The 17,248-nt window shown below is 40.1% G+C and overlaps 1 protein-coding gene across 1 annotated transcript in view; it reads right to left on the bottom strand.

Moving 5' to 3' along the window:
• Positions 1–3,057: 3,057 nt before the first annotated feature.
• Positions 3,058–17,248, bottom strand: part of LOC139711073 (ras-related protein Rab-40C-like) — a 58,112-nt gene continuing 43,921 nt past the window's right edge. Inside the window, exons 4-5 of the mRNA XM_071622991.1 lie at positions 8,793–9,015; positions 3,058–3,293 (exon numbers count right to left, since the gene is read on the bottom strand). Of these exons, the coding sequence (XP_071479092.1) occupies positions 3,058–3,293; positions 8,793–9,015 (459 nt within the window). The remainder of the gene's footprint in view (positions 3,294–8,792; positions 9,016–17,248) is intronic.

A 17,248-nucleotide genomic window follows, 5' to 3' on the forward strand; every position in this document is an offset into this window, starting at 1 on the left:
TTGGCATCACTGTAATTGATCTCATGTTCATGCACTGACAGCTCAAAAACATCCACCCTCCCCCCCCCCCCCCAAAAAAAAGGGGGAAAAATGGGAGTGTCTGGCAAAGTAAAGGAAAAGTAAAGGTAAGCACCACAGATTTATTTTGGTTTGAGTGTAACACAAGCAAAAAAAGGGATATAATCAATCCACATGACTGAATATTCTATTCATAGATATGACATCCACCAAGAAAAAAATACAGTGTACTATTTTCTTGTCACTTCAGTTCTACATCCCTACTCCCCCCCTCCATCACACCACAGGGCCTCGTAAAATATTTTGATGACTCTTTTGAGCTTGACAACTGCAGCTGCCAAACTTGAAGTTGTGACCACAGTAGTGCCGTAATTTTTTGTGTCTATTATGAGCCCCAGAGTCTAAAAAGCGTCGTATTCAAAGTGGCTGTGTGAAAGGCTAATAATAGACCAATTCAATGAGCAGTCCCCATTTAGCTCCACGTGGTGACTCTTGGCTCACTGCCAAAACAATATGACGGGTCACCTGATGTCAACTGATAATAAAATAAACAAAACAAAACAAGACAGAGCAAGACTAAACAAAACAAACAAACAAAAAGAACTTCATCTGATTAAGGAGATAAAAAATTTCCAACCACTTACAGAGAGACAAATTGGTTTTGAACAAACGATTGTTTCACACATTTTCTCCAGACCTTTCACTCGAATTTGAAAGGTCACTTTCATCCTTGACGAAATTCCTAGATTGATACAGCTTGAGGAAATATGTCCTTATTTGCACTAAAATGCACATTCCAAGTCAGCTTATCTCAAACTTCAGTTCAGTAATCAAAACAATACTGGGATGTTAGTAAAATCAGAGCAAACAACCAGAAAGTTTTGTGGTAAATGGCTCCAGTATACTGCAAGAATCCATGCCTACTCATTTATGCAAACTCACACAATTTCTTCATTCTATTCTATATTGTCTCTCTTGATTATTGTTGATTTTTTTTTTTTTTGCTTGTTTGTTTTGCATGGCAAGAGATGTGCTTAGCATGGTATGCAACAGAGCTATTCTACAAAATAATGGTCTACATGGCACTGTCGGAGTTATAAAGTCTGAATGCAAGGGGGGTGGGGACAGAACAGACTTATTTGGCAGTCACACAACATCAAGGGAAAAGCACTGTTTCCTCGCAAGATTTCTCTGGCCTAAGTTTCAGACTGCAATGCAATGATTGGCAGTGCTTGCTTCTGGGGTTGTCACTGGAAATACAACATGCCCAGGGTACAAAGTGAATGCTCGCTACATTCCTATATGTGTCTTTCTACTTCTACTGTTACAGCATTTTAAAAATATGTTAAACAAACAACACATTTTACAATGATGTTCATGTGCCTACACACAAGCTGTAAGCACTGTCTCCTGAACTTCGGACCATTTTGCGCACACATCTACATTTGGAATCACAACACTATGCGCCTTGTGCATGTGTATGATGGATCAAACAGCCCACTCGTTGCTATGACAAACGTAGATGCTTTGTTTCAAACTTCTCTGGGCTTTCATTGGAGAGGATCCTTGATTATCAAATTGTGTACCCACTTATTTCTTATTCACAGTTTGAAGAGGCTTTGTAGTGCAAAGGCCATCCTGCATAAAAGATGAATTAATATTATGACAGACAAGAAAGGCGTTTATAATTTGGTTGGTCTGAAACAGGAAACACTTGCTAAAACTTTTCACAGGAAAAAGAAAAAGATGGCACCAGCAACAAATCACAGCATGTATAGCTTGATACATAACTATCAATCTGTAACATATAACAGTGCACATTATAATGCAAATGAGTACAAAGTGGAGTTAATTAATTAACTAGTCGTGTAATCTTTCCTGTAGTTAACTACTTGTACACTCTTAACATTATCTTCTTTCGCAGTGATAACCCATACACATCTTGCATATTCTGATTTATTTCATTAACATCTTTTTTTTCTCTCTCTTTGATTTGGCAAATGAAAATCACTTGCTCCATTGGGTGAGTGAAATGAATGTTTATTGCCCCATTTTATTATGCTATCTACACAAGAGCAGCTATGCACATACTTTTCTTTTTTCTTTCAGCCCTAAAACTGTTGTATCTCTTACGTAAATGTATTAAATTTTGATGACTGAAAGGATCTGGCAAATTGGCAACGCGATGAGTGAAGATACCACACAGCAAAGACTGAGGCATTCAAAAGATGGCACCCGGGCTATTACAGTGCATGAAAACATGTTTTGGTACACAGCATTGGTATGATGTATGACAGCTAGACCATTTCCTTGTTGTGTGATATTGACAGAATCATGAGCTGTTACATTCTCAGATGGGTTTCAATGGAACAGGGGCATTCCCTAGTTTTGTGACAATATCACTAAAAAATTCTAAGTAAAACTTTGAAGGTTTGTAAAAGAGGAAGTTTTCTCAACATAACAAAACAAAGAACACTCACCCCCCCCCCCAAAAAAAAAAAACAACAACAACAACAAAAGGTTCTGATGACATCACAATGAATGATCTGACATCAACCACAAAATGGGCTCAACACTGTGCCCTCACAGTGACTCCTTAAGAATGGCACATGATCTAGTAACATGCCCTTAACACAATGTCAAAGAAGGGCACTATAACAACAATGCTCCAATTATATCTCAATATAACAGATGATTGCATCTTGATGTTGTGGCAGAGAATACGCTCTATCATGGTCTCAAAATCCAGCATCGCTCTACAAAGGCTTCCTGGGTAAACTACTCAAGAGCGCACAGGATTCCCAAGTGGCAAATGGGGAAATCGCATCTTCCCATACAAGATGGAAATGGAGAAAAAGATAGAGTTAAGGAAAAACAAGATATTGCAAAGCACATGCATTTTCTATGAAGGAAACAGTCATTACAAAACACTAAGAAGTGGCTCGCTTCTGTGTTTGTAAAATCGTTCTCTCAAGACAAGAGTCCATTGCTCTCCAAGGATCCAGGGTCAAGCGGTCAACCACTGGACATCTCCGGCCGTCACGACACCACGCAGCTCTTTCGCGCTGAATACGGCGGGTCCTGGGCGTTGAGAATCGTCCGCCGCTTTTTTGAGCGGATGTCTGGTGGAGGCAGCATGTACCGGTGCATGTGGTTGGCGTCGGCGAACGACTTCAGCCGCGATCGCAGAGAAATGGGGATTGGCAGCTTGTCAATGGCATAGGTCGAAGTACAGTTCACAATGGTGCGACAGCAACAGTCCTGCAGACTCAACACTGAGAGAAGCAAGGAGTAGAGGGGAAAAAATTATATTTCCTTTGCAATTCTTCCTTTTTTTTTCTGTCTGAAAACATAAAATCCATTTTTTACACAATACCACTGACATTGACTTATATTGCTCAAATGGCCTTGTATGACCAATACTGTCATGAAAATGATAAACAAGCAGCTGCTCAGACAAAAGCCATGCTGGAAAGAGACGTCAAGATTTGCTACATGTAGTGGGTACTGAACATATATCATCCAAGGATATGTTCATATTAGGTGGGTCTTCATCAGCTCGAGCTTGAAAAATAGCTCGCTCATGGGGGATCAGAGAAATAAGCCTGAAGTCAGCTGAAATGTGCAATCGCGTCTTCACCAGCTTGAGCTTCAGGCACGGTCGGGTCTATAAGCTCAATGCTAACACACTCCCACCCGACTGCCTACATTCCTGCGTGGTGCACAATGCATGTAGTGCCTATGTTTAAGCTCGAGCTGATGAAGACGCGCTAAGATTAGCGCGCTATTTTGCAAATTAGCTGGCTATTTTGCAAATAAATCCAAGATTTCTTTGAATCCAAGATTTCTTTTTCACCTATAAGGTGGGTCTTCATCAGCTCGAGCTTGAAGAATTTGCAGAATAGCCAGCTAATTTGCAAAATAGCACGCTAATCTTAACGCGTCTTCATCAGCTCGAGCTTAAACATCGGCACTGCATGTATTGCGCACCACGCAGGAACGTAGGCACTCGGGTCAGAGTGTGTTCGCGCCAGCATCGAGCTTATAAACCCGACAGTGCCATGCCTGAAGCTCAAGCTGGTGAAGACGCGATTGCACATTTCAGCTGACTTCAGGCTTATTTCTCTGATCCCCCATAAGCGCGCTATTCTTCAAGCTCGAGCTGATGGAGACTCACCTAAACTGTGACAGATAACAAGCTCTATACCTTTCGAACTGCAAAAAGTAATCTGTGAGATGATTAATTTGCTTTGAATGCTTTGATCTCAAAGTTGCCATGGGTTACAATGGTTTACGTCATTGCTCAAATTGTGTCACATAGACGCTGCAATTTCATTGCTGTTCTTTTTACCACAAGAGCTGTTATTTATTTAGATGCTAACAAGCCAATTTCTTCTTGAGGCTTTGACAATATCGCTCGATGAAGGCCTTCCACTCTAATAATAAGTTAGCTTAATCATTGTCAACAGCCTAAATGGCCGAGTGCATGATGATACATCAAAATAGAATCGATCCAAAGATGGAAACAAAAATGGATAGGCTTGTTGCACCTTAAACGTCAACAGGAAGTGGTTAAACGGCCAGGGATGACCTTTTGACATGTCAATGACCATATTGTATAAAATTTTCCAAATTTCTCTCTCAAGTCATATTTTCATATCAATGTGAGGTTATTCCTTCACAGCAAATTATGCCAACACTTCTAAAAAGGGTTATGATATCACCTTTTGGTTGGGCTGCAGTTTGGGTGATTTGAAAGGAATTTGGGGAAAACTGTTTACATGTATTGTTGTCAACACTTAAGATGGTGCAATTTTTCTTCTTTTTTTATAACAAAGATGGGTATCTAAGTTATATTTGTGTGAATAACACACTAGCAACAATAATTTCTGTGTGCATATGTGTGAAATCAATATGAAGTTGCATCCTCCGCAACGTATTATTTTGTTTATATGAAATCAACCCGATAGTTTTTTGGGAGAAAAGAAGTGGTAGATGGTTTTATAACCATGGTGCAAAAACATAATTTCTTAAAGTTTTGTGTAGAAATGTGAAAGGATAGTTGGGAGATAATGACATCACCATCTCTTGTACTCTGCATGAGTGGTTGAAAGCAATAAAAACAAGGAAAAGTAGAAATTACGCGGTGCGTAACATATGTCCCCGCCGGAAGTAGCATTTTGTAACAAAATGTGCAATATAGGTAAAAAATCAAGGTCAAAGGTCAAAGAAGTCAAAGGTCAAAATTCTGTGTAGAAGTTTTGAAGCCCTCACCTAGTGCCATCACATAAAGCAAATGGAATCGAAATTGGGTTAGAAATGGCGAAGGAGTAGCATTTTGTAGCCAATGTACAATATAGGTCAAAAATCAAGGTCAAAGGTCAAAGAAGACAAAGGTCAAAATTCTGTGTAGAAGTTTTGAAGCCCTCACCTAGTGCTATCACATAAAGCAAACGGAATCGAAATCGGGTTAGAAATGGCGAAGGAGTAGCATTCTGTAGCAAAATGCACAATATAGGTCAAAAATCAAGGTCAAAGGTCAAAGAAGTCAAAGGTCAAAATTCTGTGTAGAAGTTTTGAAGCCCTCAACTAGTGCCATCATATAAAGCAAACGGAATCGAAATCGGGTTAAAAATGGCGAAGGAGTAGCATTTCGTAGCAAAATGTACAATATGGGTCAAAAATCAAGGTCAAAGGTCAAAGAAGTCAAAGGTCAAAATTCTGTGTAGAAGTTTTGAAGCCCTCACCTAGTGCCATCACATAAAGCAAACGGAATCGAAATCGGGTTAGAAATGGCGAAGGAGTAGCATTTTGTAGCAAAATGTACAATATAGGTCAAAAAATCAAGGTCAAAGGTCAAAGAAGTCAAAGGTCAAAATTCTGTGTAGAAGTTTTGAAGCCCTCACCTAGTGCCATCACATAAAGCAAACGGAATCGAAATCGGGTTAGAAATGGCGAAGGAGTAGCATTTTGTAGCAAAATGTACAATATAGGTCAAAGGTCAAGGTCAAAGGTCACGACTGAAATTCTGTGTAGAAGTTTCAAAGCTCCCATGTAGTGCTATCATATAAAGCAAACAGAATCAAAATTGGCTCATAAATGACAGAGAAGTAGCAAATTGAAGAATTTGATCACACACGGACGCACACACGGACACACGGACACACGGACGGACAGACGGACGGACGGACACACGGACACACACACGTACGGAGCCCGTTTCATAGTCCCCTGCTCGAACTCGTTCGGCGGGGACAAAAAAAAATGTGTGAAACTCAGAAGTTCTGTATCTTTCTTCTTTCAGGTCTCATATTGATAAAACCTCTAACATTCCGCAGAGACTCCAACCCAAAGCACCTTCTGATCTGGAGATTCTCCCGCCTGAAACCCCTAGCAAACGGGAGACTCCAAGTTGATGTGTGCGAAGCGCGAAGTTCCTAGGGTTCTAGATGCTCCCTGGAGCTATCTAAGGCTTATTTTTTCAACATAGCAATAAGTAAGAAATCCTTTCCAACGGGAGACACGGAGCCAGGGCGGGAGAATTTTAATCTCAAGCGGGAGAACGGGAGATTTTGTAAAAATGGCTTTTCGGCGGGAGATCTTCCGTCAAAAACGGGAGAGTTGGAGTCTCTGATTCCGTTTGCCGGGATTTTACTACAGATGTAATTCAAGTCACAATCAAAACTGAAGTCTTAAACACAGTGAAGAATTGGGCTTTAAACTGCAGGTGGACGATGCAGTGTAAAAATCATGCATCTTTCTCTGGAGTTTCAAATGTGATCAGAAGGCTTCCTATATTGTTCTCCACATTTATTACTTGCTCATTACCATGAATTCTGGTGAAGACACCAGTGAAAGTTCAATCTAATTTCACTCTTTTTTCTTTTTTGTTTTTGTAGTAGTCAGAAGACTGACTACACTTGTCTATGTGGTAGTGCATTGTATAATTTTGTGAACAGATGACAATTTTGTCCACTGTTTAAGTTTATTAAACAAGAGACCCGGGGGTCTCGCGCTCACCTGAGTCTCGCAAGTTCACCTTTCATGCATTTTTGCAGACTCTTACCTGAGAACATTGGAAACTTAATGGTGGAGGGTAGCTTTGAGAGCTAGCTTTGAGAGCTGGCATACTACCTGTCAAGTTTGGTGTATATATTCATGAAGGGGATTCCTATGATTATGAACATGCACAATTTACATCACCATTTGGACCCATCCCACCCCACTTCCTTGGGTCCCGGGGGAGGGGGGGGGGGGGAAGGAGGACACCCCTGATTCTGCCATGAACAAACTTGAAACAACAGTCATTATAAAATGGGTTCAAGAATGTAGCCAATTGGAAGCGCTGAAATGAGTCACGTGTGCGTGCATTATTTTCTTCAGGTAAGCACTAAGAAGAGTCTCTCTTCCACCTCCCTGGCCTGACGTACGTCACAATGTTTTACACTAGCAGTGCGCACTCAATCAGTTGTTACAAGTGCGTCACGCGCTACTATACGCGCTGTCAATCCTGTAAACAACTTCTAGTTCGGGCCGCGGGCTGCCACAACAGCCGGCGGCCTTTCTTGTGCATAACAGTACGTGGCGTACGTATACTCTTATGCGTACGTACAGTACTTATCAGTGTGCGGGATTTCCGAGTGCGACGTGCGTAAATGTTTGGGTATGGGACGAACATCTTCGGACATCTTGACTTTTGAGCGAGTGCTACATGTAGCTGACTGGTATTGACCCACAAAGGTACGTGAATAATGCTGTTAGTTTTCGACCCATTTTATAAAACTAATGATGCACAGGATTATTTCGTGGCGTTAGTGATGCGCCTCGTGCATGTCGCACCATTGTCAATACTCTCGAGCGCGCCGCACCTTCACTAACACACTCTATCCTGTGCATCATTAGTATATCAATATACTAATTGTATTAACTTAGCTCAATCACTTCTGGTTCTAGAGAAATAAAGATTCCTTAAGGGGGGGGGGACCCCTGGGGGGCCCCCAGGTGGGGTATGGTGCCCATTTGATGAAATTGAAATTCTATCCCCCTAGGGATGCTACCTGCCAAGTTTGGTGAAAATTCATCATGGGGTTATCAAGAAAAAGATGAAAATTCACAATTTAGGTCCCAATTTAGGCCCCCTGGGGCCCCCAGGTGGGGCATGGTGACCATTTGATGGGGATGAGATTCTTTCCCCTGAGGGATGCTACCTGCCAAGTTTGGTGAAAATTCATCATGGCATTTTCAAGAAAAAGATGAAAATGTACAATTTGGGCCCCATTAGGACCCCTCCAAACTCCCCTCCCCTGGGTCCCAAGGGGGGCACCCCTGATTCCGCCATGAACAAACTTGAAACTACAGTCATCAATGTACTAATTCATAGTATTAACTTAGCTCTATCACTTCTGGTTCTAGAGAAGAAGATTTTTTAAGATTCCTTAATTTGGGGGAATTTGGGCCCCTCTGGGGCCCCCCAGGTGGGGTATGGTGCCCACTTGAACAAATTGAGATCCTATTGCCCTAGGGATGCTACCTGCCAAGTTTGGTGAAAATCTGTCATGGGGTTCTCAAGAAGAAGATGAAAATGTAAAAAGTTTACGCACGACGGACGACGCACGACGCACGACGCACGACGCACGAAGAGCGATCGCAATAGCTCACTTGAGCCTTCGGCTCAGGTGAGCTAAAAAGCACAGTGCTATTCCCAAAGGTTGTGAAATGTCTTATTAACCTTAAAAGAATTGCCAGTAGTAAACCCTTAATGTCATCATCATTACCTTTATTCGTCCTCCACAACCTCTCCATCCCGTTGCGCTTCAAGACGAGGCGAGACAGCTCCGTCAGGGACTCCGTCACGTTGAAGTCGCACAGCGGGCTGACCTCGAAGTAAGCCATGTCGTTACGCAGGGCGTACCCCTGGGCCTCCTCTCCACTGACCTGTCTCTTGAAGGCAAGATGGAGGCGGTTGCCTACCAGGATCTTGGGCACACCCGGCGCATGCTGGAGTTTAAAAATGAAACCAAGGGAGCAATCATTGGTGGGTAGTTTTAAGGTGGTGTAAACCATAATTGGACTAAAACTGGAAGTGTGAACAAGAGACAAAAACCTCACATTCACAGTTGCTTTCTGATAACAGAACTACCCTTGAGGGGTAGCAGCCTCTATTTGCATAATATCATTTGGGAGTGGTTATAGTATCTCACAAAATTAAAGTAGTATGAATTATGATGTCAGGGTATTACACAACTTCCGTCATAGATGTTACATATAGACCTCATGTTCTTCAAACGTTCGTGTGTGTCCTTTAGAAGGTAACTGGAATGGCCTATAAATTTAAAAGAACTTAATACCAAATTGGATAAGGCTATACAGTTGTACATGCATACTCTGCTCACACAGAGCAGACTCAACAGACAAGACATTTGCACTGTCATTCTTTGTTATTTACAGACAGAATATTTAAGAAATTTACATTTTAATAACACAACATTATTTCTCCATAAGGAATGTCCCCATAGTATAAAATTTAAGCGTATGTTCACACACATGACTCTACCCGAGATTGCGAGGCTAATATAAATCTTAGAATTTCACAACAATTGTTTTGAAATGTAAACTGCCCTATTCTTTCTCCATCTCTATCTCTCTACTCCCCTGGGCTGTGGGGGCTACAGACAGCCACAGGACAGCTTCCTGTTTGGAAGCACGAGATACCAGGCGTGCATATTTAGCACACTAGACAGAGTCTGGTTACACAAAAAAAGGGAAAAAGAGAAAAGAAGTAAATGATAATGTACAAATGCTCGAACAAAAAAACAACCGTTTTATCACTGCCCACCATGTTCTGTGCCCCTGGGGCCAGGGCTGCATGGTTGCCTGCTAAAACCATCATGTACAATGTAAAACTGTATACAAAAATGCATGAAATCTAGCGGTGTTTATTGTACTAGCGGTATGCCCATGATTGCTCACACACCACAATGTGGAACATCCCACTATCTTAACAAAATATTTGTAAGCCTCAGCATTGTAATTCTGTACAGAAGGAAGACCTACAGATGAAGATTTCTTTCTGAGTTTGAATAGAGTATTAAATATCCTATACTTCAGTATAAATTGGAAGTTGGTCACTGAGCTAGATGTCAGTGGCAAAATACAAAATGAAAAGAAAATGGAAGGGACTGTTTTCACTGTTTTGTGTAGATGAAATAAAAGCATGGCATTATTTTGTAAAATGTAGAAGCAGCTCAAATGCCTTTTGTTGATATATTGGCACAGAAAATACATACATGCAGAAATGTCATAATCAAAGTAAAATCAGCTGACGTCCTTCACAATATAACAAGCCTATTGCATCTGCCACACACTTCCACTTGAAATAACAGCTACAAATGTATTACCCAAGACCATTATCAAGGCAAATTCAGGCATGATTACGCACACCAAGGCATGGAACTTTCAGGTCAACACTGAATACACTTTGTAGGGCTCCACAAGTGAAGGTTCTTGCCCAGGGCCCTGTTGCATAAATTAAAAAGATGCACTCAAATATATTGTAAGTCAGAAAATCAATCGTAAATCTTGCATCAGCCAATCAGAATTGAGCATTCACAAACTAATGTTTGATGATCTCACTTATGTTTGATCTCAACTTTTATGCAACATGGCCCTGACTCAAGAATGACATTTACTGTAAACACTGATTTTTTCGCGTGATTAATTTTCACGCTGAGCTGCTCATAAACATACTGTATTTGCGGGTTCCTGAATTTGTGCTGTGCAATTATCAACCCCCTCACAATGTGCAGAGGAAATTGTGAAGAAATTTTCAGAGGTTTTAAAATTTGCGCTAGCCAGAACTTGCATGACATATGCAAAAATTAATGTACGGCATGAATTTCTGTGTACAGTATTGGTGCAATAGCCCTCTCAGCATTAATGTCTCAAAATGCCATCGTCACAGTACAGGAACACATGTACATGATTGATACAAATGGTTGTGACACAATTGCACAGTTAAAAATAGTTGTGATTGCAATAGCAACTCTTTGACCACTTCATCCATCACTCTCTCTTAGTTTGTCAGCGGATGCACTCTTGGCATTCAAATTTGGCCCTTGTACTTGTACTAGCACTTGTGCTATGCTTACATGACTGAAACTTGAGAGTTTTTTGGTGACTGTATTTCTTGTTTTTCTACATTTTCATATCTCATTTCCTGAACAGATGCGCTCTCCGCAAGGGACTATTTCAACATCGCCAGTCCCTGCAGCTGAGCTGGGTAGGTACTGTACCTCCTGACGAAGGGCCCAATTTCAGGGATCAAGCTTTCAGGATCAAGCTCGAGGCACGGCAGAAAGTGAAAACAAATGTTTTGCGAGGTCTGTGGCGAGCACAGAGAAACAAAGTGATTTCTGTATTTCAGACTCCATAAATTGAAAGCTCATCTGTTCAGGAGAAAAAAAAAAACATCCATGCATTAAAAAAAATCAGGTCAATAATGATTATCTTTCCGTCATGTGGGTGGAAAAATTTTTTGAAAGAGGCAACAAATTTTTATGGTGAGCTCCATTAGTTTCAAAACACTTTTACATACACAGTTATCTTCAACAAATTGTATTAAACAACTTTATTCTTCAAGGAAAATCAGATATATATACCAGCAACTGGTACTGGTAGGTTATATATTGGGATAACACAAATAGTTTGAGCATTTAACACTACCCCTCTGGCTTTTACTTTGCTCCAGTTTTTGGTGACCTGCGGACTAGCAGACCTATAAGCCTTGTTTTTGTTTGAAAGGGAAATGACACTTGCCCTTCAGGAAACCATCATAATCTCTCGATACAGCGACTTTTCAGTTTTCAAGTCTTCGTTGAACAAATTGTTTTCAGGGGGGCCTTTCATGAAGCGTTTTAGTAAGATATTTTTCTGACAAACTGTTACAAGCTACAGAAATCCTTGCATCTGATTGGCTGAGGGCAAATTTGTTCGACAAATTTGTCGGACAAAATGCTTCATGAAATGCCCCCCTGGGCTTTATAATGGCTGTAACTTTTTTTTTCCAGGTGGCCAGCCGGGCCACCTGAGCAGGAGTTTCGGGGTGGCTAAATGGATTTTTAGGTGGCCCAGAATGAGACTGAATGTATTCAATCAGCAAATTGTATGTTATTATGAGTATATACTTACTACTCTACATGTGTACATGTTTAATTCAAATTGTAATGAACACAACTTAAGAGTAATATGTGGTGATAAATTACATGAAATTTCAATGGGAAGTATCTTTTTTTTTTTTATAGAACCAGAAAAATTTATAGAAACAGGATATGGAAATTTTGACTAAGTTCTGATTAACAAAATATGGGTTAAATCCTTTGTTCTTAATCCTGCCATCGATGTAATTTAATACCTCATGACTGTTTGAAATGGGCACATATACTGGAATAATGACATGCTGAACATGTCTGAAACATACTGACAGAAGCTGTTACGAAGACGAAGAAACTTTTAATGACAGTGGGGCTGTGCAAAATAACAAACATGCATTATGTGCATAAAGCCTAAAACACTCTCATACATACATGTATGCCAGATTTTGCAAAGATTTGGCTGCTTACAGTATCACCATATTCATTTAAAATAGACTTCAAGTTTAGGAGAGATCGCTATACTTATGTCATCATGTCTTCTGTGAGAAAACTTATTTTAGGATGTAATGACGGATTTTATAACGAGTTAAAAGATCTGTATTCTTTTTCTTTGTATCCCTTTTACTGTCTACACATACATATACTATGTAGACCAACATTGCACACACACTTTATTATCTCCTGTGCACACACAGCTGGCAAAGGTTTTGTCAGTCAATCCTTAGAGCTCTGTTCTAGTTAGTTCAAGTTAGGATTTCCTGAGAAGAAACAATCTATTGTTAGTAAATATTTTTGTCTCTAAAGCTCCTCAGGTCATTTCCACTTTCATCTGAAAGTAAAATCAGTCAATGCACCAGACACCAACCCCCTGTGTCTTACAGCTCCATAGGTTTAACCCATTGTAAGATGGACTGATATTGCTACAACACACATTTCCCATAGACACCTGCCTGAGTATACTCCGGACTCGTCCTCAACGGGTTAATAGTGGGTTATACCGATACTCTGAGTATTATATGTTTGCTATATTTGTAGAATATACTTTAAAGGTATTAGCCCACATTTGTAAACCTGCAGCAATTGGTCTCATAGTTAGCATGGAGTTTGGGTATGATTGCAGTAACACCTGTGCAAAATTTCGTTCCAATTAGTCCATTACTTTCATAAAAATAAATGAAAATGCACCGTATGCATGCGTATAACGCTCGCTAGCTCCAGTCCACGTACGTACTACATGCATGCGATACATGTACGTAGCTAGCCCGCGCTCGTAATTCGATTTTGGGTCGGGTTGACCCGGTTTGAAAATTGATTTTAAAACGATGATTTTCTCTCTTTTATCGAATGGTATAGACAAATAGCAACAGGTGAGGTATGTTACTGTTATAACTTGTACTTGAAGTCATATTGGACCTGTTTCATGCAGTTTTGATTTCCGTGGGTTTGCAAATGTGGGCTAAACACCTTTAAGACATGCCATATGCAAAATATTAGAATTTTTTGTGACTCTGATTTTTACTTACTGGGGTTTAAATGTAATTTTTAAAGAATATACAAAAACATAAATGACTTGAAATAGATTAGTCAATCATCCGATTCCTTCAATCGCACGCTATCAAATTTGTTATTCCAAATACGCCTCGAACGATAGTGATATGCAATGCCTGTGCGCAGTCACCTATCCGATGGATATTGAATCTTGATATTATTCGGAAAAAACATTAACCACGTATATAGCTAGAACGCTCACACACATCAGTACTGGTCCCTACAGAGAAGAACTTAAACGTACAGAGCACAAGTGCCAAGATGTTATAGAAATATGATCTGATTTATCAAAATATACTTTCAGGGGCTATCACAAGTGAATTATGGTTGTCTTTTGTGTATTCTAGCTGTACACAAATTCTATTTCCAGGGTATTGGTACACTTCAACTAGAGTTTTAATAGGATAGTTGGAACTTATGCACATTTCAAGGGCAATTTCTCTCAAATTTAGTGGAACTATGTAACCTCTGGTATAGAACAATCAAATCAGCACTCATATTTTTCTGTCTTACTTTTATAATTACAACTTAAAAACAATTGTCTCAGAGTTTAGTGATCACATGTACAGTACCAGTCACAGGGTATTTATTTCCCAATGTTTCAATTTCCCAATGATTGACTGAAGTGATACTTAATAGTTTTGTGACTTTTGACACTTGTTTAGTTTCTGCAAGGGGACTTGAAAGGTTTTTTTTTTTTGGACATGATAGAAAAATGATGTTCATTAGGATGATGCCCAAGATTTATATGAGTAATACAAGAATCTAGGGAACCTGGCATCATTTTGGAATACAAAGCATATAAAACCACATACACACATACACTCATATAAACAGTGCATTTCAAAATGGTGCCACACACCAGTGCAATGAAAAATATGTTGAATTTGTATGCATAATTAGTGGAATCGAATGTGCATTAGTATGTCATTCTATTGTGAGTCTACATCAATTTTAGAGTCTATTAAAATGAAACGAAAACGACAACATCTGTATGAATGGGAAATCCTTATTCTGACACACTCCTTGCCAAAGGGTGTGGGAACATCCTACCTGATGTACATGTAGATCCATGTATCAAACTTACACCAACCCAAGGGAAAACTGGCGCGTAGCCCCTCAGATTTGATTTAAGAATTTCAATCAATTTGCATCTTAAAGTCAACTGCTGTTGGAAAGTAATAACACAACGCAAACTTGAGATGAAATTCCCCTCCCGCACCTCATCATTTGCTTCCCCTCTCCTTTTCTTTTTTTCTTTCGCAGGAGCAAATCAGAGCCTGCAACACGACTCCACCGTGGTGAAATATACTTGGCATTAGAGGACGATTGGGTGGAATTTGAGTGATTTAATCTCTGTAATCGAATATCTTCATCAAATCTTCTCCGGTTCCTTCGAGTGATGTGTGTGTGTGTTTGGGTGTTTGTGTGAGAGAGAATAGCTCGCATCCTTCTACAGATGTAATGCTTCGCCTACGATTGTGGTGAGAGGGAGGATGTATGTAAAGCCAACATCAAAAGGATATCAACCCATAGAAGTCATTTTCAAGAATCTTACTGGTACAAATGTTGTATTGTCCATGTTAGATTGGGTGGGGGGAGGGGAAAAATAGATTGGCTTAGATAGTAACTCAAAAAGATGTATTTTCGAAAAATGCTGTTAATATAGCATGATAACTGATATCTGTCATAAAGATCTTCAAGCACAACGATGTGGAAGGACTGTATATAGAAAGTATACACATGTATCTTCTATCATAATCATTTTATCAAATATGGACAAAGCTTCTTTGTTGACACTGACTAGGAAATGCCATAGAGATTTACATGAACTTTCCAGTTTGCATGGAATGCCTCATCTCTCACAGCCTGAAACTGATAAAATGGACTTGAACTTTGACACAAGCTCATCTCACAGAGTGTGTGCCATGACCAGAAGAAAAAGAGTGGAACTAAAGGTGCTTGAAAAATGGGATTACAACCATCCATATTATTTCTATTCATTACCTTAAAAAACAGATAGATGGACCTGATATGCATGTAGTCATCTCGGGTGAGTAGATTTGTTTGATCAAATTGTTACTGAGCTTTGTTACCTTAGGTTTGATTATGAACACTGTATTTAATATTTTCGTGCATTAGGTAACATTACATTATCGACATTCTGTCTTCCTGTATGGTTTGCCATTTTTCATCATCTATAAACTGTACTCAACTCTTATATCATCACTATAAAACCTACATTCTACAAGCTTCTTCTTTTTGGTAGGTTCCTCATATTGCGTATTACTGATGTTTGCTTATTCATTAATTTCCATGTGAAATTGATTATTTTGAGCTGGACTCATCTCTTGAAAACAAATGGAATGGGAAATTGTATGAAATGAGGAATATGGAACAATGAATTTTTAAAAAACCACACAAACAAACAATACAAATTGCTTGTGACCCAACATATGCTTTTTTCCAGGCCAATACAGTCACATTTTGTTATCTTTTGCTATCAAGGATGGATGGGTTGCACTTAAAGTTCCGAGCGTGGCCTTCGGATTATCTGGGGATGCATCGCACTTGCTGATATTATGCCGCATGCACTGAATACCACCCTTAAAGTAAAACAATGAGGACACCGCGCACAGCCTGTACGGGTGATGTCATTGGCAGAGGCAGGCATCTCGAGTAAACAAGGACAAATCGCCGCTGCGTAACTCCTCGGTGTCGCTTTCCCCACTCCGCGGAATTATCCCGTCAACTTGCATAAAGCTTCCACTCAGTCCTCCCTCTTCCGTCTCTTTCTCTCTTCACTGATCATCTTCTATCTTTATCTCCCTCATCTTCTTCTTCTCGATCCTTTCACATTTTCTCCCTTCCCCTTGTCGGAGGCAAAAAAGCCAACTGTCAGAGAAGCTTCAGTCCCTGAAATCAGTTGTTGGATCAGGTGATTGAGGGCGATATGACAGCAATGTGCGTCACCGCAATGGACAAATGAAAGCGTACCGATCTCGAGAGCCGAGATCACGGCACGAGCGACAGAGGCCCGTGTCCCAGGAGGTCAACTAGGGGCAGGACAGGATCATCAACACTTTCACTTAACACTGCCTCACATTTCAGAGGGGTGTTGGTCTCGTGCTCGTATGAACAATTCCGATGATTGATGAACCGCTGGCCAAAAGGCAGCCACTGGTAACAGGACTCAAGCTACAGTATAAAGAAATTGAAAAACCTCCCCCACAGATATTGCTTCACTTTCTTAAAACTGACCCTTCAGGGATCCATTTAATGGTAGCACCATTTAATGGTAGCACCATTCTTTATTGGATGTTTTTTAGGTTATATAACAAGCTTGGGCAGGGATAATTTCAAAATCTTCACAATTTTCTGTCAAAGAGCTGTAATCTCTGAACATTGAGACATACATTATATGCAGCTTAAATGTAGCCAATGCCAACAGTACAAGAATGTGCCATGGCGGGGGGAAGGAATCAATGACTATTTTCAAATGATGTTGCTTTTTCCATGTCATCTTTATTATC

The sequence above is a fragment of the Diadema antillarum genome, unplaced genomic scaffold (assembly GCF_040938485.1).
Source record: "Diadema antillarum isolate AM-2024a unplaced genomic scaffold, OU_Dant_1.0 seq00001606_RagTag, whole genome shotgun sequence".
Classification (NCBI taxonomy): Eukaryota; Metazoa; Echinodermata; class Echinoidea; order Diadematoida; family Diadematidae; genus Diadema; species Diadema antillarum.